Source organism: Pan paniscus, chromosome 3, assembly GCF_029289425.2.
Source record: "Pan paniscus chromosome 3, NHGRI_mPanPan1-v2.0_pri, whole genome shotgun sequence".
NCBI lineage: Eukaryota > Metazoa > Chordata > Mammalia > Primates > Hominidae > Pan > Pan paniscus.
Window position 1 is genome coordinate 78,811,648 of NC_073252.2, and position 24,487 is coordinate 78,836,134.

The window sequence follows — 24,487 nt, forward strand, 5'->3', positions numbered from 1 at the left end:
TTGCAACAACATGGATGAACCTAGAGGACATCATGCTAAGTGAAGTAATCCAGGCACAGAAAGGTAAATACTTCATTATCTCATTTATATGTAGAATCTGAAAAAATTGAACTCGTGGAAGCAAAGAGTAGAATGGTGGTTGGCAGGGGCTGGGGGAGATGAGGGTTGAGAAGATGTTGGTGAAATGATACAAAGTTTCAATTAGACAGGATGAAAAATTTCTGGAGATCTATTGTAAAGCATTGTGACTATAGTTAATAATAATGTATTTTATATTTGAAAATTGCTAAGGTGTGATTAATATTACTTGTATATTTGAAAATTGCTTATTCTCATCACAGTTTTAAAATTAAGGCATGCCTTCTATTTATGCCTTTACTATTTTCGTAATTAAACTGAGTGGGAAAGCAAATCTAGCTCCCTTCACAGTTGGTTTGGATCAATCTGCAGTTGTGGTTAGCCAAAAATATTTTATTTGGATTTCTCCGCACTCCTGCTATGTGAAGAATAACGACACAAGAAAATCCTTTTCTTCTCTGATTTTTTAGCTTCCATTTAAGAAACCATCTCAATCAGCAAAAGGAGGGAATCCTTCTATTTTACTTCTACCATTACTACTGCAAATACTAATGTTGCTATTGCAGCTACTGTTAAACAATAAGCACTCACTATGCACTACTCTAAGAACTTTTTGTGCCATTCATACCTCACATAGCCTTAGGAAGTAGCCACTACTATTTTTCCCATTTTTAGATGAGGCACTTGAGGCTCAGAGAGGTTAAGCAACTGGCCCACAGTTACCAAGCTGTTCACTGGCAAGAGTGAGGATTTGAACCAGACAGATGACCCCAAGGCCCGCGGTTTCCTAGTCACATTACACTTACACAGGGCAAGATCAATACAGGAATTGGAACAAATCTAGACTTGGTGATAACTCTCCTCATATTCATCACCTACACTTTGGTACAATTTTTTCTTGTTGTAAGGAGGGACAAAGAAGAAAAAGAGAATGGATAAATTTCTTTTTTCCCCCAAAAAAATGAGAAATGTTTATTAGCTGGTGAAAGCAGTAGAAATGTCAAATAATAATAATGTATACGATATGTTCTGTCTTTGGCTTTATGTAGAAGTTTCCTCTCATTATCCAGTCATGGGGGAGAAAAGAGCACATACTCCAACTCATATGTTTTGCTGCAAATAGATTTCTCTTTTAAAAACAAAACAAGGCCGGGCACGGTGGCTCACACCTGTAATCCCAGCCCTTTGGGAGGCAGAGGCAGGTGGGTCACCTGAGGTCAGGCTTTCGAGACCAGCCTGACCAATATGGTGAAACCCTGTCTTTACTAAAAATACAAAAATTAGCCAGGCATCAGGGCGTGCACCTGTAGTCCCAGCTACTCAGGAGGCTGAGACAGGAGAATTGCTTTAACCCAGGAGGCAGAGGTTGCAGTGAGCTGAGATCATGCCACTGCACTCCAGCCTGGGTGACAGAGCAAGACTCCATCTCAAAAAAAAATTGTATTTCACATGGTAATGAATTTTTCACATGTGATGTAAATGAATTATCCATCATCCACAGTCTCAATCCTAACTGCACATTAGAATAACCTGGAAATAATTTTTTAAATTCCACAGCCCAGATACCACCCCAGGAGGTCCTGATAAATTGGTCTGGGGTGGGGCCCAGGCAGTGGTATTTTTTAAAAGCTGTCCAGGTGAATCTAATGTGCAGCCAGAGCAGAGAATACCAGCAACCCAACGATGCTAACAGCCTGTCTCCCCACTTATTAGTTCCATCACTCACTAGCCATGTGACCCCAGTGAAGTTACTTCATGTTCTTAAGCTTGAGCTTCCTCATCTATTAAAAGGGGATAATAAGAGGACCAACCAATAAGGATTAATTGAGACAACACAAAAAGCACCTACAACAGGGTCTGGGACATAGGAGCATTCAAATACTAGCTATCATGGAGGTGACAGTGATGATGATGGTGATGATGTTCATGATGATAATGATGATGATGATGCTGTGAACTTTTTTAACCTGAGGTTACAACATATTTCTTGATTCCAGAAAGCAAGCACCGTAACTTCAACCCAAACCAGATTTTATCATCTTTGTCACAGTCTCCCTTACCTGGAATAAACCTCTAGGACAAAATATAATTTCTAGCTCATTTTGAGGTAATATGTAGGTTCCATAGAGGGATGCAGTAGCTCATAACTGGAACTACAGCATAAAGGAACTCACCTGGGATTAAAATGAATTTTCTCAGGAACTTCTCTGTGGTCTATGACCACTTTCTGGTTGTCTCTATAATTAGTGGGGTCATCAGGGATCCTAAATTTTGCCATCTGAATTTCTGAATCACTCAGTTCAGCATGGGAGATTCTTGCATAACCCAACCTGTAGCAGAAACAGAAATAGTTTGTAAAGATTTTATTATTGTATAGAAATCTAACGAGATCCAAGTGATACCACCTTTGTTATTAAACCAGTTTCCCACTTCTAACTCTACTCTGTATATCACAACTGGAATTAACTTAAATTGTTAATCTAAATATTGGCAAAATATTGCTTTTATGATATAAATGAATAAAGAATATGTACATAGATTTAATTAAGTAACTATTCTTAGCAACCTTACTTTACTTTTTTTATACTAATGAATATTCTAGCCATACAAATTGCCTCCCACACAATCATGTTTTGAGTTAATAACAGGAATTCTTCAGAATGACAGGGGTGTTCACCTTCTTTCTTACCTTTAAAAATCCAAATGCCACATGCATATTTTCAGCCTACTTTCAAGTCTGAAATCAAAGATTTTATATATCTGAAAAAATTCCATATCCCGTTTTGGCTTAGAGCTTTCAATTCCTGGGGAAATTCAACGCACTTTGTAGACATTATGCAAAGAATTCTTATTTGAGAAGCTCGTGGAAAACACGGGGAACCATGAACAACAAAGAATTCATTTTATTTTATTACATTGTGCTCTTCCAGAAAAAAAGACTTAGGTCAGCTTCAGTCATTCGTTTATTCAATGAAGCACATATGTATGTATATGGAGTGCCTACTACATGCAGGCACTGTTCTGGGTGTTGGGGAATAAGTCGTGAATAAAATGAAGTCCTTGCCCTCATGGAACTTTCATTCTAGTAGGGAAGGATGCATTAAACACATATGTATGTTTACAATCAGTCAGGTAGTGATAGATAAGTAAGCACTGGGGTGAATGCAGTGTAAGAAGGACAGGCAGTGATGAGTAGGAGAGGTTGCTATATTATGGTGGATGGTCAGGGCATACCTCTGCAATAGTGACACTACAGCAAAAAATTCAATGAAGGGAGGGATCAAGCCATACAGATACTGGAGGAATGGTGTTTAGGGAAGTGGAACCACAAATGCAAAGGTCCTGAGGTGGAAATATGCTTGGTGTTTTGCGGGCCAACTCCACCATGACTGGAGTGAAGTGCATAAGAGGGAATATGCAAAGCCTTCCTCACAGGCCACTATGAAGACCTCAGTTTGTTGTTGTTGTTGTTGTTGTTGTTGTTGTTGTTGTTGCTGTTGTTGTTGCTGTTTTTTTTTTTTAGAGTGAGATAAGAATCCATCAGAGGGGTTTGAAGCAGAGGCCTGTGACAGCTACCAGGTAGAGAATCACCTTCAGGGAAAGGGTCAAAGCAGGGAGACAAGTTATGAGGCCACTGCAATAACTTAGGTAAAAGATGATGGGGGCTTGGACCTGAGTGGCAGGAGAAGAGAAGCACTTAAAACAAAGCCTATGCCTGTAACTCCATGCAAAATAGAAACAGAAACCCAGAGCAGGACCAGCAGAAGCAGCAAGTCTGCCCATTGGGAAAGGTAAGTAGAGCTGTGACTGAACATCAGATGTGACTCTGAGCTGTCAGACAGCTTAATGCATTCTCTGGGCTCAAGTCCTAAATCTGTGCACTTCTGTGTAATTCTAGGTCACTGTCTTTAGCAAATCTAGGTTATTTATTCCCAAATCTCTAAGATCAAAGTTCTGATCCATTTAACAGACACTGCCTTCAAAAATACACCAAAAGCCTTGAAACTGAAGAATCTGACAATCCAAATCTTCCATTAAAACAGATGATCTCCCATTGTTGTCCAATAAGTATTTATTAAGCACCTAATACCTACTACATGTAGGGCATTGAATTTGGTGATTGAGATGAAAGCTTACAAAATTAGTTTTGTGGACAGAAACTGAAAAACCCTAGTTCCTAACTTCATTAATATGGGAATTTTTAAAATTACCTTCCTATTTTGTGTTCCCCCCAAAATTCATTTGTTGAAGCTCTAACCCCCAGTGTGGCCATATTTGGAGACATATCTTCTAAGGAAATAATTAAGGTTAAATGAGGTCATAAGTGCAGGGGGGGCCTGATCCTAAAGGATTAATGGCTTTATAAGAAGAGACACCAGAGAGCTCACTCTCTCTCTGCAGGCACAACCCAAGGAAAGGCCATGTGGGCACATGGCAAGAAGGCAGTTATTGGCAACCCAAGGGGACAGTCCTAACCAGACACCAACCCTGCTGGCACCTTAATCTTGGTCTTAGAACCTACAGAACTGCAAGAAAATTAATTTCTGTTGTTTAGACAACCAAGTCTATGGTATTTTGTTATGTCACAGAGTATTAAATTCATACATAAATAAATATATATATATGATATCATATTTTATATATATACTTTATATATACATGTATGTGTGTGTATATATATATATACAGAGTTTATATACATATACACACAGAGTGTATATATATACACACAGAGTGTATATATATACACACAGAGTGTATATATATACACACAGAGTGTATATATATATACACACAGAGTGTATATATATATACACACACACAGAGTGTATATATATATATATACACACACACAGAGTGTATATATATATATACACACACACAGAGTGTATATATATATATACACACACACAGAGTGTATATATATATATACACACACACAGAGTGTATATATATATACACACACACAGAGTGTATATATATATATACACACACACAGAGTGTATATATATATATATACACACACAGAGTGTATATATATATATATACACACACAGAGTGTATATATATATATATATACACACACAGAGTGTATATATATATATATACACACACAGAGTGTATATATATATATATACACACACACAGAGTGTATATATATATATACACACACAGAGTGTATATATATATATACACACACAGAGTGTATATATATATATACACACACAGAGTGTATATATATATATACACACACACAGAGTGTATATATATATATACACACACAGAGTGTATATATATATATATATATAAACTCTGCCATCCCATTCTCCTAAGGAGAGGTAATAAAGGTTTCAGAGCCCAACAATGAGCTATTATGGGCACCAGTTACTATAAATACCACTGTTCCTTGGTTCCCAACATTTTTTAAAACTTGAAATTAAACCTATTTCAGCCTATATGAAAAGTCGTTTTCTAGAATTTCTGATATCTCATTTAAACAATTGCTTTAACAAATATTTAAACAGAAACAGTGTTTTCAATCTTAGATATAAAATATTTAACAAAACTCACCCTTCAGCACCTTCTCTCCTACCGTAACACTTTGGAAACACCAAATTATAGTCAAGCTATCTGTTCCACAGCTATTTGGGCATGTGATGCTCCTTTTAGAGTTTCTGAGTTAGTGGTGTAAACCAAAACAATCTTAGCATCTCAAGGGCCTCCTTGGCCCACCTCAGTAAGCATATGGCTCCATGGAGTTGTCCAAGAACCAGTAAGGTCACTATTTTACTTAATAATGTCCAAAGTGCTTGCTAAGGATCCCTAGATCCTTACAAGATCTGTTCTCTTCCCTGCCTGCCCACACACTCTCTCCTTCCCTCCTCGGCCGCCCCTCACCCCACTCCACCCCAACCCTCTCCAGCCCCACTAGCCTCACTTTTCCTCAAACATATGCAGCACTCCTGCATTGGGGCTTTTGCACTAGCTCAGCCCTCTACCAGGAGGTATCTTCTGCCAGGTGGCCAAATGGCTCCCTCCTTCCAATCTTGGCTGAAATGTCATCTTCTTAGTAAGACCTACCCAGCTCCCTACTTACAATTGCACCCCACCTCCATATTCTGGAAGCTCCTTCCCCTGCTTAGTTTTTCCCACCACTCTCATCATCTTCTAAAATAGATCATCCTGTAATTATTTATCATGATTTTTGTCCATCCTCCCTCCACCAGCATAGAGATCCTTCTCTGTTTTGTTTACAGCTTTACCCCTGTTGCCTGGCATCCATTCTGCTAGATCAATACTTGTTGAATGGCAAATGGAGTCTAGAGCAAGAGAAACTAACAATTTGCTTTCACTGGACTGTAACTCATAACCAAACAAGCCATATCCCCACTGGGAGAGGAGTTGAATCCATGATTCTATATCATCCCAGAAAGCAACCATTTTCTCTCATAAATGTAGGCCACAGATCTTAGAAGATAAAGTTACTTAAAGAGATCCATTAACGTCGGCCCCTATCTTCAGGCAGGTAATGCCAAGATGCCTTTTGGTGATGAACTGCTCTATATGGAGAAAAGACTAAGGCTCAGGGAAGTCTGTTCTAGGAGGCCACACCAGGGCTCCCCACATTGTCCCCAAGATGGCAGTTAGAGGGCTCAGGTCAAATACCTCCAGACAGATTCTGTCCTAACAGGAGAACCCTTGAGTGTTTCAGGGAAGGTCTCCAGCATGTTCCCTCTGTGGAAGAAATTTGTATGTAGAGGAACCTGTGAATCAACTCACTGTGTACATCATCTACCACCACCTGCCATACTCACATCACTTCTCTCACTCTACTCCAGCGACACTGGCCTCCTTGCTCTTACCCCGCAACATCCAGCATCCTCCTCTCAAACTTTCCCCGCCTCCCCTGCCTGAAGTGCTCTTCCTCAGGGTATGCACAGGTGGGGTCCCTCCTTCCACTTGAGGTGCTGCCAAGATTTCACTCCATCATTCCTCACCCACTTTTTATAACCTACCACAGCCACCCCCACACACCCTGCCTTCTCACCTGGATTTATTATTTTTCTTTCATCATGCATATCTCCACCTGTCATAGCTTGTCATTTCTTATCTGCTTATTTTATGTCTCCTTCCACTGCAATGTAAGTTCTACAACAGTCAAGGATTTTGTTTTTTTCCTATTATATTCCCACTCCCAAGAACAACACCCAGTACATAAAGAGGATTTAGTAAACACTTATTGGATAAATGAATGAATGAATGAATGAATGAATGGTTAGTCCCTCTTTTTTGGCATTAAACTGTTCCTTGCTTTATTGATACAAATACTGCCTTCAAAACTGATTTATACAGTTACATATTTGAATTTTAAAATCTCAGCTGTATTATTTTGGATCACATATGTATGTATACAGTCATGTGTCACTTAACAACAAGAATGCATTCTAAGAAATGTGGATTGTGCACATGTACCCTAAAACTTACAGTATAATAATAATAAATAAATAAATAAAAAAGAAGTTGAGAGTAGAATAGTGGTTACCAGCAATGGGGGAGAACAGGGAGAAGGGAGAGGTGGGGAGATGTTAGTCAATGGGTACAATGTTACAGTTAGGAGGAATAAGTTCTTATATTCTATTCACAGTAGGTTACAACAATGTACTATATATTTCAAATAGAAAAGAGGATTTTGAATATTCTTACAACAAAGAAATGATAAATGTTTAAGGTAACTGATATGCAAATTATAATGATTTGATCAGTATACATACAAGTATTGGAATACCACATTGTACCCCCCCAATAAATGTGTACAATTATTATGTGTCGATTTAAAAAATAAAAATATATTAAAAAAAAAAGAAAGAAATGTGTCATAAGGCGATTTCGTCATTGTGTGGACATCATAGTGCATACTTATACAAGCCTGGATGGTATAGCCTACTACACACCTAAGCTATATGGTATGGCCTATTGCTCCTAGGCTACAAACCTGTACTGCATGTAACTGTACTGAATATTGTAGACAACTGTAACACCATGGTAAGTATTTGTGTATCTAAACATAGAAAAGGTACAATAAAAGTATGATATTATAATCTTATCAACTACCATTGTAGATGTGGTCTGTTATTGAACAAAAATATCATTAAGCAGCACATGACTCTATGTATCCAAATATGTATTATCCAAGTATATCATACACACACATACGCATGTATATGATATACTCGGGTAATATTTTTATGTGGAATGATATTTTTTAAATACAATTTACCTATAGAGCTCACTACAGTATAGTAATGGCCCCATCAAATTAGTTAACTTACCCAGGATTATTGATTAGAAGCTGGCAAGGCTGGAACTCAAGCCCAGGACTTTCTCATCCAATGGCCCGTGATGTTTCCACTAACCCATACATTCAAAAATGGTGCCATTCCTCCCATGTGTTGACAGCTACATATTCACCATGCCTAATAGCCTACACAGTACCCTCTTATATAATTAAACTTAATTTGCTTAGCTATTTCTACTTTTGTAAATTATGAGACAATGCCTTGAAAAAGATGTTAAACTGTATAGTCAAATCAATGTTTATAAACATTGATTGCTTTTTATAAAAAGCAACAAAAATTAATTGCTTCCATAAAGTTCTTTTTCCTTCTTGGACAGACCCAAAAGATCACATTAATAATAGATTAAAAACAAAATCAAACCCCTGTGCTCACCTGATCAGCCCTCGATACATAATGTATTCACACCATCTGTCATAATCAGTGCTGTCGATATCCTAATAAAGAGCAGAGAGGAGAATGTTTAAAGCATAAAAAGCAAAGTTCTATTCCACATTGCCAAAAAATGTGTGAGCTACATGATAAATATCTCTTTGTACATGCTGTTTTCTCTTCCTGGCTCCTACTGATCTTTCTTGGTCCAAATTATTTGCTCATTCTACATATATTTATTGAGCACCTACTGTGCGCCCATCTAGCTTCTGTACCACATGCTAAGAAAACAAAGAGGAAGGAGGTCTGGAGAGTGACTCAGATAAATCAACGATTACAAAATAGCCCCTGACTCCTGGCAGCTTTCCAAGTCTCTCATCCCCAGCAGCACTGACTGCACCTTCATTGGTCATCCTGTACAGTACTTTACACACACTAGTTATGCCATCGTGCCAGGTATCTGTTTCTATGTCTCCATCCTTCCACACCTGCACAGAGGGAATCTTAAGCACTTTTGGCCAACCTGTCACTTAGCATAAAACCTGGCATTGAGCAGGTGTTCCATCTGTGTTTCTTAAATTGAATCATGGAAATAAAAACATTTGGGGAGCAATCACGAGTCTTTTTGATGTTGAGGGCTTGGGACCAGGGTTATTATTCATCAAAGAAAAAGAACAGAAACATATTCTTTTCTATCATGTGTTGGGAAAACTATAAATATGAGGTGTTTATTCTGAAGAAAGAAATCTCCATTTTATTCTGTTTAAATATCTTATAAATAAAAAATATACCTGACTTTTCACCATTTCTGAATTTTACTATTAACATTTAATTAAAAACACATTTTTAGATCACTAAAAGAATACATCACAATTTATTATATAATTCTTCATTTTTTTCTTAAGCTTAGTGGTAGACACATGGATGTCTATTAATTAATCTTTATTGTTGTTTATAATACACACATACATATACCTTTTGTATGCATAAAAATTATAATAAATTTTTTAAATTAAATTTAAAATGTTGATGAAGGAAATAAAGAAGCACTGTTCCGGTTTGTCTTGGGAAAATAGAAAACTTTAGTATTGGGAATAATAAACTAAATAGATAAATAAATAATAAATAAATCTATTTAACTATCATTTTGTTTATCAGATTTTTTAAAGATGCTGTAAGACTTGCAAAAAAATTTTAAAAATAAAGATGCTATAAAGTTTTAAGACTGCAGAATTTAAATACTCATTTCTTTAAGAGAAAAATCTGTTCATCCAAGCATTAATGATTAAAACTCTTCTCCACATTAATAAACTTCCTCCTAGAGAAAGCAATATAAGAATCCAGTACCAATTTGGACACAGCTTTTGATCACGACAGTGGAAACCAAGAGATGATTAGATGAAAATCAAATCAAATTCTCCTTCCTTAATACCATGTACATCCCTCACACACACTCACGTGCACATGCACACACACAATATAAGAATGCCCTATTAGGATGCCATTTTTACATAGACTTGCCAAATTTCATCTTGTCTAATATTCGTTTGTGCTTCATAGACCATGTACTTACACATTTCTCTTATTTGATTTTCAACATACAGCCAGACACACATAATATATGTCATGTAAGTCTGAGGGCTTTGCAGATGTTATCTTCTATTTCATCCTCAACCCTATGATTCCATAGATATCACTCTCACCACTTTGCAGATGTGGAACTTGAGGTCCAGAAAGGCTAAGTAACTTGCCCCAAGGTCACACAGCTGGTAAATGCAGCATCATCTAGGCTAGTAAATAATGACAGACCATGAGAAGAGAGAGAGGTCCAGCACCAGGGCCCAGACGCCTGTGTGGGGCTATCTTAGACCCTCCTGCCATAAGTAAGCCATCAGCTGACTGCATAGGAGAACCCAGGCAAGAACAGAAAACCACCCAGTCAACCCAAAGAATCATGAGAATATTCGATTATTACTGTTTTAAGCCACTACGTTTTGAGGTGGTTTGTTACACAGTGATAAATAATTGATACAGTCTCTGTGATTACACACTTTCCAGGTTTTCCTCTTCTGAAATCTCCTTACTCCCTTTCCTGAAATAATCTGTCTTCTCTTCCTTCACCTACACCCCCAAGATAGCCACATTCAATGTGACTTCATCAGGGCTTTATTTGGTCTTCCTTTTGCACTTCTCTAACTCTAGCACTCTAATTTGCACTTCTCTAATTACTAGCAATACCACTCACTTCCATGGCTTCAACGCTTCCCTACATGGTGGCCACTCCTTAATCTATAACTCTAGTTCTCACTGCCCTTCTGGATTCCAGATCTGTATATGCACCTGCCTATTGGACATCTCCATTAATGTCCCACAGATGCCTCAAACTCAGCCCAAAGCTGAACTCATCTTCCTTGTAAAACATTTCTTTCTTTTGTATTCTCTATAAAAATAAATGTCAGTATCATAATCCCTCTGACCAGACCCAGAAATCAGGGATCCATCTGTGGCTCCAAGGCTAAGTTATACAAGGCAATACAGGCTTTTTCTTGTTCTCTTGGGATACTCACTATTGGAAATCAGCTGCAAGGCAGAGAGGAGGCCCAAGCAGCCCATGGTGAGGAACCCGGGTCCACAGCCCAAAGCACCAATTTGCCACCTGTGACTCATCTACTGAGTAGGTCCTCCAGTCCCTAGTTGAGCCTCCTAGCTGATCCTGCATGGAGCAGACATGAACTATCCCCATTGAGCCCTGTCTGAAGTCCAGATTCATGAGCAAATAGATGACTGCTGTTGTTTTAACACTCTAATTTCTGTCTATCCAAAAAATGCAGAGACTAACTCATCTTCCTAACATCAGCCTTGCCCTTCTTCCAAAATTATGGTATTTTAGCTGTGAATATGGCCATCAGGACTAAACATTGCACCTCTCAACTTTCTGTACAGCAAGGTATGGCCATTAGACTAAATTTCTGCCAGTGAAATATAAGTAGAAGTGTTACAGATCAGTTTCTGGGACTTGCCTTCAGAGGAACTGGCATATGCTCTTGGCCCCTTCTTTATCCCTTCCTCTATCCTGCTAACTAGAACTTAAAGGCTGCTGGTTTGGGAACAGAGGCCTTGTCAAATGGAACCACAAGGTAGAACACAGATTCCAAACACCACACAGTGCCATTCCAGTGCTGATTCACCTGCCCACACTTTTACAAAAAGAAATACATCTCCTTAAGCTGATGAGCAACTTCAGCAAAGTCTCAGGATACAAAATCAATGTGCAAAAATCACAAGCATTCTTATACACCAATAACAGACAAACAGAGAGCTAAATCATGAGTGAACTCCCATTCACAATTGCTTCAAAGAGAATAAAATACCTAGGAATCCAACTTACAAGGGATGTGAAGGACCTCTTCAAGGAGAACTACAAACCACTGCTCAAGGAAATAAAAGAGGATACAAACAAATGGAAGAACATTCCATGCTCATGGGTAGGAAGAATCAATATCGTGAAAATGGCCATACTGCCCAAGGTAATTTATAGATTCAATGTCATCCCCATCAGGCTACCAATGACTTTCTTCACAGAATTGGAAAAAACTACTTTAAAGTTCATATGGAACCAAAAAAGAGCCCGCATTGCCAAGTCAATCCTAAGCCAAAAGAACAAAGCTGGAGGCATCATGCTACCTGACTTCAAACTATACTACAAGGCTACAGTAACCAAAACAGCATGGTACTGGTACCAAAACAGAGACATAGATCAATGGAAGAGAACAGAGCCCTCAGAAATAATGCCGCATATCTACAACTATCTGATCTTTGAAAAACCTGACAAAAACAAGCCATGGGGAAAGGATTCCCTGTTTAATAAATGGTGCTGGGAAAACTGGCTAACCATATGCAGAAAGCTGAAACTGGATCCCTTCCTTACATCTTATACAAAAATTAATTCAAGATGGATTAAAGACTTACATGTTAGACCTAAAACCATAAAAACCCTAGAAGAAAACCTAGGCAATACCATTCAGGACATAGGCATGGGCAAGGACTTCATGTCTAAAACACCAAAAGCAATGGCAACAAAAGCCAAAATTGACAAATGGGATCTAATTAAACTAAAGACCTTCTGCACAGCAAAAGAAACTACCATCAGAGTGAACAGACAACCTACAGAATGGGAGAAAATTTTCAAAACCTACTCATCTGACAAAGGGCTAATATCCAGGATCTACAATGAACTCAAACAAATTTACAAGAAAAAAACAAAAAACCCCATCAAAAAGTGGGCCAAGGATATGAACAGACACTTCTCAAAAGAAGACATTTATGCAGCCAAAAGACACATGAAAAAATGCTCATCATCACTGGCCATCAGAGAAATGCAAATCAAAACCACAATGAGATACCATCTCACACCAGTTAGAATGGCTATCATTAAAAAGTCAGGAAAGGACAGGTGCTGGAGAGGATGTGGAGAAATAGGAACACTTTTACACTGTTGGTGGGACTGTAAACTAGTTCAACCATTGTGGAAGTCAGTGTGGCAATTCCTCAGGAATCTAGAACTAGAAATACCATTTGACCCAGCCATCCCATTACTGGGTATATACCCAAAGGATTATAAATCATGCTGCTATTAAGACACATGCACACGTATGTTTATTGCGGCACTATTCACAATAGCAAAGACTTGGAACCAACCCAAATGTCCAACAATGATAGACTGGATTAAGAAAATGTGGCACATATACACCATGGAATACTATGCAGCCATAAAAAATGATGAATTCATGTCCTTTGTAGGGACATGGATGAAACTGGAAACCATCATTCTCAGCAAACTATCACATGGAGAAAAAACCAAACACCGCATGTTCTCACTCATCGGTGGGAACTGAACAATGAGAACACATGGACATAGGAAGGGGAACATCACACTCTGGAGACTGTTGTGGGGTGTGGGGACGGGGGAGGGATAGCATTAGGAGATATACCTAATGCTAAATGACGAGTTAATGGGTGCAGCATACCAACATGGCACATGTATACATATGTAACAAACCTGCACAATGTGCACATGTACCCTAAAACTTAAAGTATAATAATAATAAAATTTTTAAAAAATCAGAAAAAAAAAGAAATACACTCTCTGTTATTTTCTGTCACATGCAGAAAATTCTCATCATGCCATGCTCTTTAACCTGTCATCCAAACTCTGTAAATAATGTTACACCCTAAGAAGAGTTAAAGTAGTAAAATCAACGTAAGACAGATAAGCTTTTTTCTCTGCAGATATTATCTCAAGACATGAAGTTGAAAATGGAATGAAAGGGACCAAGACATCTGCATAGGGCATAACTAAACATAACAATCATATTTCTCATTCTAAATTAATTCATTTGGCATTATAGTATATATATATATATCAGTATATATACATCAGTGTATATATATATATCAGTATATATATATCAGTGTATATATATATATCAGTATATATATATCAGTATATATATATCAGTATATATATATATCTCAGTATATATATATATATATAGATAGATAGATAGATAGATATAGATATATATATATCAGTCCCCTGAGAATTTGATTTGTGTGGCAGTTCCCCAGAACATGATTATATTCTGGTACACTGACAAATTCAAGTGTTTCAGACCTGAAAAGGTAGAGTAATTCAGTGTCATCTGCTGTGGCCCTGTTGGATAATTAGCCATTCTCTCTGTGTGGCATTTCATTTTGTTTTACTCTCAATTCTTTTTTTAATTTTTATTTATTTATTATTTATTTATTTATTTATTTAATTTATTTATATATTTTTTTGAGACAGAGTCTCGCTCTGTCACCCAGGCTGGAGTGTAGTGGTGCGATCTCAGCTCACTGCAAGCTCCACGTCTCAGATTCCTGCCATTCTCCTGCCTCAGCCTCCCAAGTAGCTGGGACTACAGGCACCTGCCACCATGCCCGGCTAATTTTTTATATTTTTAGTAGAGACGGGGTTTCACCATGTTAACCAGGATGGTCTCGATCTCCTGACCTCGTGATCCGCCCGCCTCAGCCTCCCAAAGTGCTGTTATTACAGGCGTGAGCCACCGCACCCAGCCCCATAATTAACTTTCATAATGTGGCAGATTGTGTTTTCTAAACATGGCTGCAACAAAATCTCACTTTCCATTAGTATTCTTGTCTTGTGGTTTTGATATTCCTCCCATCAAGAATTTAATGTGATCAGACTTGTGATGACAGTGGAAGTAACAGTATATGACTTACAAGGCTATGCCATACAAAGCAAAACAGATTTTTTCTGGTTCTCTTGGGATATTCACTATTGAAAGCCAGCACCATGCAGGGAGGAAGCCTAAGTAGCCCATGGCGAGGAACCAGGGTCCCAAGCCTAAAGCACAACTTGTGACCTATAAATCACCTATGAAGTAGATCCTCCAGTCCTTGGTTGAGACACCTAGTTGACCCTGCATGGAACAGAGATGAGCTACCCCCATTGAGCCCTGTCCACACTGGAGATTCATGAGCAAATAGATGATTGCTGTTGTTTTAAGCTCGCATGTTTTGTGGTGATTTTCTAGGCAGCAGTAGATAGACTGCACATTAAATTGTTAGGTGAGGTTGGTTTTTTTAAAAACATGAAAGAAAAAGAATTGTTTTACTTAATAAATTAGAAATCCTATTAAGATTATGTTACCTTCACATTGCCATGTTCAGTGAGCTGTAGATAATCTCTGGAGCCAGGTGCTGAAGTGATATATCCCAGAAATATCACTTGATTAGAGCTACTTTTCAGTAGTTTTGAAACAGCAATAGCCTGCAGTTTCCTGTCGAGGTCATCTCTAAAAAATGTAAAAATATGACCCTTTATTGTATTTGTAAAACAAACTTTAAAAAGCCTTAGGTACCTAAGTTGCCAAAGACTATCTGCATATAGTGAAGAAGCCCAGAGTCATTCCTACTCGGGCAACTGTCTTAACATTATACAAATGAACAAGACCTAGATACAGCGCTTCAAATGAATAGGCTGACAGACATTTGGCTAAGAACATGACCTTTCTTCACAAATCATTTGGAGTCAAGTCAATTTAAAGATCTACTCTAAATACAGCATTTGTTCAACTTTTCATCAGAAGAAATGAAATCACTAACGTGATAGCTCACCATCAGTATTACAGCTAAAGAATTAGTAGTTTAAAAAAGTAAAAAGAGCCAGGAATACTGGTAAGATGAAGAATCCTGACATTCACAGAGCCCATCAGGCTTATGTAACCTAAGCTCCTTCAACTGAACACTTTTTTTTTTTTTTTTTTTTTTGAGACAGAGTCTCACACTGTCACCCGGACTGGAGTGCAATGGCACAATCTCGGCTCACTGGAACCTCCACCTCCTGCATTCATGCAATTCTCCCGCCTCAGCCTCCTGAGTAACTGGCATGACAGGTGCACACCACCATGCCCAACTTAATTTTTGTATTTTTAGTAGAGACAGCATTTTGCATGTTGGGCAGGCTGGTCTTGAATTCCTGGCCTCAAGCAATCCACCCACCTTGTTTCCCAAAGTGCTGGGATTACAGGCGTGAGCCACTGTGCACAGCCCAACTGAACACTTTCTGAAAGCCTCCTTGGCTCTCCTGCTCAAACACCGGCTGAACATGGTGCTTTTATTATGCTAAGCACTGTAAACCTATAACTGAGATACTTAGGTGGGTACATCAAGCTTCTGGGGAGTTTAGGGGAAAATAGGACATCATATTTTACATGATCCAGCCAGGAAAACAGAAACACCCTAGATGTTTCAAACAAATTGAATTTAATATAGGGAATTGGTTAGCTAGGTGATGGGAAGCCAGATAGGAGTCAATGAGGGAATCAGAGATTAATAACAATAAGAAACCAGTACCACCTCTACAGCTACAGGGAAAACAAGAGGAGGTGATATTATCAGAGTCCAGAAGCCAGCACCGACTAGTGGGAGATGTAGCAATGGAGGAGGCTTTCCAGAGGAGCTGGGACCATACAAAGAAGAGCTGGAGCCACAGAAGAGACTCAGCTCCTCCCAGAGACACCAGAGGAAGCAGAGAGAGAAGGAGAAAAATACACTAGCTTCTCTACTCCCTCCAACCTTGCACTAGTGCCTCCCATTGGCTAAACCTACCCAGAAGCCAGAAGGCAAGGGACTGTGGGAAATGCAGTTCTCTGCAATGCATAGCTGAGAGTAAGAGCAAGGAATGGAGCCCAGAACAGATAGGCAGTAGTCAAACACAGGCATTTACATAGAAAGGTAGCTAATACATGAGTGTTAAGGGGGAAAATGACAAAGAAAAATAGAAGATCACCAAGCACTGAGAAGACTGGAGAAACCTTGTTGAGTTAGGATCTCAAGACAGGAGGGAGTTGGATAAAAATAGTTGAGGGCTATTAAAAGATGTCTGAAGAAATAAAAGAGTGAAAAGAACGGCCATTTGTTAAACCCCTTTGCTACTGAATGCTCACAACAGAAGGCAGGTGGTAGCTCTATTTTTAAATGAGGCTAATATGCCTATGGTTATTCTTCATTTCCCCAGCCCACATTCATCCTCTGTCTTTCTCTATGCCCTGAGAGGCTGACCCCTGCAGATTTCATCTCCTGGACTTCCTTCTCTGCTGGTTTCCAGTTAGGCTTGGCCAATCGGAGGCACCAATGGGAGATTAAAAGGTGGGAGAAGAGCAACATTCAGGGATTCCTTCCCCAGTCCCCCTGGCAGTAGCTGCATTCTATGCCAGGTGGTCCCTTGTCCTGGTTCTGGGTCTCACTGGGCTCTGGGAACACTGTTTTCTCTGCCTGTTCCTTCAGCCTTAAGGCAGGTAATGATTCCCCACTGTTAACTAGTGTCTGAGTGCCTCAGCCTCTCTTATTTTTTCCATGGGTCCCTCCAGCATCTTGTTAAGTAGTTCTTTCATTAGGTCTGCAGGGAATTCTGTTCCTTCTGTTACCTACAACAAGGATTCAAATCCAGATCTAGAAAATTCCAAAGCTACTAACCACAGGCAGTGTTTTCAATCCAATATATTTTAGTAGCCTCTAACTGGAAGTAATCTGTGAATTTGGTTTTACATTTTCTCAGGAGATAAATCTTACCTAGTGAGAGTAATAAAAGTAAAAAGTATATGTATAAGGAAAGAGGTCAAGACAGAAAGAGAGAGAGCTCACATATGCTTTATGTTTTCTTATCTGTTAATATTTTGTTGGTCCAATAACCCTATAAAGTAAGCTGGAAAAGAGAATTTTATCCCATTTCCAGAGACACGAGAACTGGAACTTACCAAGGTTAACCGGTAACGGAACCAAATCTTGAACATAGGTTCTGTGTCACATAGTGTCAGACTATGGATTCTGTGTTCTCTCCTCTTTGTATATGATGCATGTTATAGATTTCTTTAAATGGTGATTAGTGGCTCAGTTAATTACCTAAAATAATATCAATTTTCATTATGGTGTTTGCCTGAGTGACTTCTAAAAAATGCTGCTATTTCCTATTTAGTGGTTGTAAAAGACATATTTGTGCAGTCAGTACTTTTTAAAATCTTGTTGAATCAGCTAATAACATGCACAAGCATTAGAAATTATTCATTCCTAATAGGATTTTCACATTTATATGCCATAATCACTGGAAAACGAAATCTCTAAATATTTATTCACAGTAAGAATTTGTGTATCTAGTACTGTAGAAAACAAAGACAAATAAAACATGTCGTGATCACGTCACAAATTATTCAAGGTGTTAACTTTCCTATGTCGCTTGTTGGGAGGCTACAGTGTCCCGGACAGTACTTCTGGGGAGTGGCTCAGAGCAGTGGTTCCTAAAGCAAGGACTGAGTCTAGCTGTATGCTTGGGACATGTCAGATGCTTGATTCATGTTTGACAAATGAATTATTTTTTAAGCTGCCCAATATACCTTATATTCATAGTTGTCTGATTTGGTTTAGTAATGGCCAGTGTTAATTGAGCACTTACTACATTCATGTACTTTGCATGAGGTAATATGGGCACAAGAACCCCATGAAATAGGTAGGACTATTGCACCTGATTTACAGATGAGAAAACTAAAGCTCAAGGTAGTTAAGAAACTCAGCAAAGGATACACAGCTAGTTAATGAATTAGAATTCAAACCAGATTGTCTGATTCCAGGTTCTGGAATCCCATGCTCTTAATCATTAAATTACACTGCCTTCATTCCTGGAGTTATGTATCATCAATAAGTGTTCACTATTATTGTTACTGCTATTGTTGTCATTATTATTGAATCAAATGAGCAAGACAGCAAGTAAAGGATATAGTGTTATCCAGAGAGCTTTAAGTAGGTGGTTAACAGAAAGTGAGAAAAGGCAATCCTTCCCTCCTCTTTTCCAAGCACATTCCTAGGGCTCTCTTTTAGCTTTCTCTTCCTTTTCAAACCTCTTCTTTACATTTTGGGATATATTGGAGAGAGTTAAAGGGGACAGGGGAAAAAGGCAAAGGAAAAAAGTCAAGGAGTTAAACTGTTTCTTAGGTTGAGAACTTGCAACCTTTAAACACGAAAGTATTATTTTTTTAAAGATAAATCCAATGTTAAGTACAACATAAGGTCATGGGAATGATTTCTGAATGCCTGTACTTGCTACATGAAAATCACTGGGAAAAAAAGAAAGCATTTCTTCAAACAGCTTTTTTAAGAGATATGAACCATCTATATCATCCATCCTCCAAACACTCTTCTTATTTCTAAGGAGGTAAGCAAGAGTCTGGTTCATAAATGGTTCATATTAATTATATTTGGATGGTTTATTGATATTATTTATGATCTGACTTATTTAAGAAAATATTCAAATATGCTTTCACAGATTCACATAATAGTGTTAGAAACAGTGAGGTAACCAGGGAAATAAGAGTGGCAGACACACCAATTTGTTTAAATAAAACTTATAGTACAACAACGTTGTTTTCCTAAAGTATATCTCTTTAAAGTTCTGTGGCCTCATGTCATTAATGCAGGCAAAGCTTGCATGTGAATGTCATAGCACATAGCTCTTTATATTCATGTTTAAATTATTGTGGTTTAGTATGGTCAAGTATAAGTTACATACTTTTATGTTTGCTTTTACAATATATTGCTGGGATTATTCATGATTTATTCAGTACTGTCACTGGTTGTAAATGTTATTCTTTGGGGATAAAACTCATTCCCCACTCTTCATGTTGCGTATAGAGGGACTTCCTTAGAAAACCATCACTGGCCTCTCTCCCCATTCTTTACTTTTTGGGAGGACTTTTCTAATTCAATAATCTTGAAATTAACTTCACGTGCTTGTCTCAAATCCTTCTTTTCTATTCTCCTTGGAAGCTGCCAGTTTGCAGACAGGCTGTTTTCCGTCCTCTTCTTTCCATCAAGGAGAGAGCTTGCCAGGGCAAGCAGGGTAGGCCCACCATTTAGGGGGAGTCAGTTTTGTGTATATTTAGGCATGTATTCACAAGTCCATATGGGCACTTAAGACAGGTTTTCCAAATAGGCTTATCAGTATTCAAAGTGATATTTTGATCTCCCTCTTCCAGATTCCTCTGCCTATCTGTTGTTTGTGAAAACATGAGGGAGAGAAGAGATGTCATTTAATAACCTCAAATCCCAACAGTACTTCCATATGTAGCAGTAATCCTGTAGGAAAAGGAAATTTCTTTTTCTGTTGTCTGGTTTATTGTGTGGTTGCAAGCACTTGTAACCCTGGGTTTGGGACTGCCTCTGCCCTGGCTGTGTGCTTGCTCCTGGTTGGATGGGTTGTCTGACCTCTCTCAGCCTAGTTTCTTTACCTGCAAAATGGGGCTCTAAGAGTGCTTACCTTACACAGAGTGAAGAGCAAACACAGTAATGCACTTCGGACAGCCCCTGCACAGGGAATTGACTGTACAGCTCAGTAAATGCAGACTAACACGGCCTGTCCCTACACCAGCACTAACGGCTGCCTGCATCTTAAATGCTTCTGTCTGATTTTTAAAACCAGCAACACAGGGAGAAATACTTTGGGAGGTAAAAAAGAAGAAAATGAGAAAGGTGATTTCATAGAAATCAAAGTACATTGTTAATAACATTTCTTGGCATTTGTGTAATATTAGGTAGGCCAAAGAAACCCACTCGTGGTTCCCAAAGTGTGTCACGACAAAATCCACCAGCTTGCCCGAAATGTTAACGGTCAATGTGATGGCTGGTGCGATCTCGCCCTCTGGTGACGGAAGAAGGTGATGCTCAGATTTCACAATTGGGTATCTTGACAAAGCCATAATCCTGTATTGGAATGAAAAGAGACATGGGCATCATTGTCAGTCCCATTCTACCATGCACTGGGACTAAGCAAATGCATTAAAAAGGGATGTGTCCCACTGCACACATCCCACCAAGGGACATTCAAAGCAATGCGGCAGAGACTTATATGGCAGTCCATTTGTCAGATCGTTTCATCTGATAGCATGTCTCACTGTGTCACTAAGGAAACACCATCAACTCTATTTTAATAAGTGCTATGGACACATGAAAAGGGCAGCATTAGTAATACAAAAAACCCATTGTATTTGCAGTTACTCTGGCAACACATTTGCATAAACAATTCTAATATTAATCAACACATATGGGAAGGTACAATCTTGCCAGCTAGAACATGGAGTAACAACTTACAAAATTAGAAATGAAAAACTGTCCTATAGGCATATGAAAAGGCATTCCACCTCACTCTAAGCCACAGAGCTCAGTCCTTGGCAGGTTTCTCTTCCCTAGCTAGACGCATTCTCTGTCACCTTCATGGAGTCTCTGAGACAAGTCTATCTCTATACGATGATAGCTGAAGGTATATCTCCAGCCTGGCCTGTCCTTCTCAGCCCTCCAGGCCATACCCAACTGCCTACTGGGCATGACTTGACTGTCTTGGGGTATCTCACACTTAGCACAAACCTAAAGGTCTCCTGATGGTTCCCATTCCATTAAAGGGTATCATCTCTTAGCGGGACTCAGGTCAAAAACCTAGACATCACCCTTGATTCTTCCTTCCCCTCCCATGACATCTAAACTATTGTAAGTTCTGTTGGTTCTATTCTAAAATAGTTCCTGAGTTTGTCCTCTTCTCACCATCTCCACTGTTCCCATTGTCATCTCTCATCTGTGCTATTCTACCTATCATCTCTGCCTCCTGGCTCCCACTCTTGCCCCTGAGAATCTGTTCTTCCAGATCACTATCCTGTTTAAAATCCTCCAGTGGCTTCCAGTCACAACTGGATAAAATGGAGCCCTCTGTGATCAGGTTCCCATCCTTGACTTCCTTTCTTACCAGTTGATCTTTGGCCCCCCATGCTCCAGGCACACCCAGATGGATCCTGCCTCAGTCTTCACCCTGACTGTTCCCTCAGCTCTTCCCAAGGCTGGTCCTGGGTCCTGCTCACCATGATATCTTCGCAGAGACCTTCCTGACCACCCTACCTATAGTAGCATTTCCATGGCCACTGCCCACCCACTTATTCTCCCTCAGTGGTTTCTTTTCTACACAGCGCTTATCATGATTGTGAAGTACCTTATTTATTTTTGTGTGTACATGTTGATTTTCTGTCTTACACTGGAAGGTAAGCTCCATGAGGACAGCATCCAGGCCAGACATGCTTGGTGCTGCAACCTCAGCTCCTAGATTGATTGGTTTATAATGCTGAAGAACTGGAAATATCCAGCCACAGAAAAACCATTTGAAAAATTACAGAATGTGCATATCTCCAGCACCTCCTCATCCCCCAAGAAGCATCACTGGGGCATATTCTCCAAAGGTATTACAATATCAACTTGCCACTCCAAGCCTATGCAGCCTAGCCTTTCATGACTATCTTCGGGATTAACTCCCAAGGTATACTCACCCCCAAGTGTGATACCTTGTGCTTGGACCAAAGTCTGTATAGAAACCCAACTTTTCCCCTAGCCACATGGTTAAGTCATTGTTCCCCATATAGGGCTTAGAAGCATCACTCTCCAAAATTGTTATGAAATCTGCACCTGTTCAGAAAAAAAAAAAGTAGCATACAGTGATGAATCACAGCAAGGCAAAAAACAATTAGCAACACTTTATTCTTGACCCTTAATCTTTTTTTCTTTACTGATAAACCCAAAAACAAAGTAATTATTAGTGAGTCACTAGAGGGAAGTGGCTCAAATCTGAACTCTAAAGGAATTTTCCCACGTTTAGAATGCAGTTAAAACATGAAACACCTCCAGGAACTACCAAGAAGGATAAGAATTTTCAAATGTGCTCAACATCATTCCCAAAATTTCAAATAATCTTAATGCATTTCTCAAATATCCAATTTATGTTCAGAAACAAGAGAATGGTGCACCATAGCATTTTATTCCAGCACAGACAGCTCCATAGTACTGACCCAGAACTAAGTTGATTGGCTTTATTAGATCTTGGCCAGGTGTGCCTTGGAAGCCTGTAATCAGACTAAAAAAGGGCTAAGGGGCAAAAAAATGTCTTAGTGGTATTACATCCATATAGACACTCAGATATGTCTCAGGAGGCACACTTATCATTAAGGATAACCAGAACAGGTTAGTCCTTTACTTATCCTGCTCCATACACCCGTAGTTGGTCTACAAACCAAAAACACTCTCAGATTTCAAAGATGCTTCACACAAAAATGAGCACCCCGGAGCATTGAAACAAATCAAATTGGCCCTAGGCCTGTTGAAAGCAATTTGCTTCACAAATCAACCTCCCTCTGACCCATGAACGGGGCCAGCCCCTCCACACCTGTGGGTATTTCTCGTCAGGTGGGACGAGAGACTGAGAAAAAAAATGAGACACAGAGACAAAGTATAGAGAAAGAACAGTGGGCCCAGGGGACCGGTGCTCAGCATACAGAGGACCCGCACTGGCCCCAGTCACTGAGTTCCCTCAGTATTTATTGATTACTATTTTCACTATCTCAGCAAGGGGAATGCAGCAGGAGAACAAGGTGATAGTGGGGAGAAGGTCAGCAGGAAAACATGTGAGCAAAGGAATCTGTGTCACAAATAAGTTCAAGGGAAGTTACTCTGCCCGGATGTGTAAGTAGGCCAGATTTATGCTTCTCTCCACCCAAACATCTCAGTGTAGCAAAGAGTAACAGAGCAGCATTGCTGCCAGCATATCTCATCTCCAGCCACAAGGCAGTTTTCTCCTATCTCAGAATAGAACAAATGTATAATCGGGTTTTACACTGAGACATCCATTCCCAGGGACATGCAGGAGATGGAGGCCTTCCTCTTATCTCAACTGCAAGAGGCCTTCCTCTTTTACTAATCCTCCTCAGCACAGACCCTTTACGGGTGCCAGGCTGGGGGACAGTCAGGTCTTTCCCTTCTCATGAGGCCATATCTCAGGCAGTCTCAGTGGGGGGAAACCTTGGACAATACCCAGGCTTTCTTGGGCAGAGGCCCCTGTGGCTTTCCGCAGTGCATTGTGCCCCTGGTTAATCGAGAATGGAGAATGGCGATGACTTTTACCAAGCATAATGCCTGTAAACATATTGTTAACAAGGCACATCCTGCACAGCCCTAGATCCCTTAAACCTTGATTCCATACAGCACACGTTTCTGTGAGCACAGGATTGGGGCTAAAGTTACAGATTAATAGCATCTCAAGG

At 39.3% G+C, this 24,487-nt stretch overlaps 1 protein-coding gene across 1 annotated transcript in view; it reads right to left on the bottom strand.

Moving 5' to 3' along the window:
• Nucleotides 1-2,248: 2,248 nt before the first annotated feature.
• Nucleotides 2,249-24,487, bottom strand: part of CWH43 (cell wall biogenesis 43 C-terminal homolog) — a 64,994-nt gene continuing 42,755 nt past the window's right edge. Inside the window, exons 11-15 of the mRNA XM_063603823.1 lie at nt 22,724-22,859; nt 20,970-21,119; nt 15,520-15,664; nt 8,808-8,869; nt 2,249-2,408 (exon numbers count right to left, since the gene is read on the bottom strand). Coding sequence (XP_063459893.1) covers nt 2,249-2,408; nt 8,808-8,869; nt 15,520-15,664; nt 20,970-21,119; nt 22,724-22,859 — 653 coding nt within the window. The remainder of the gene's footprint in view (nt 2,409-8,807; nt 8,870-15,519; nt 15,665-20,969; nt 21,120-22,723; nt 22,860-24,487) is intronic.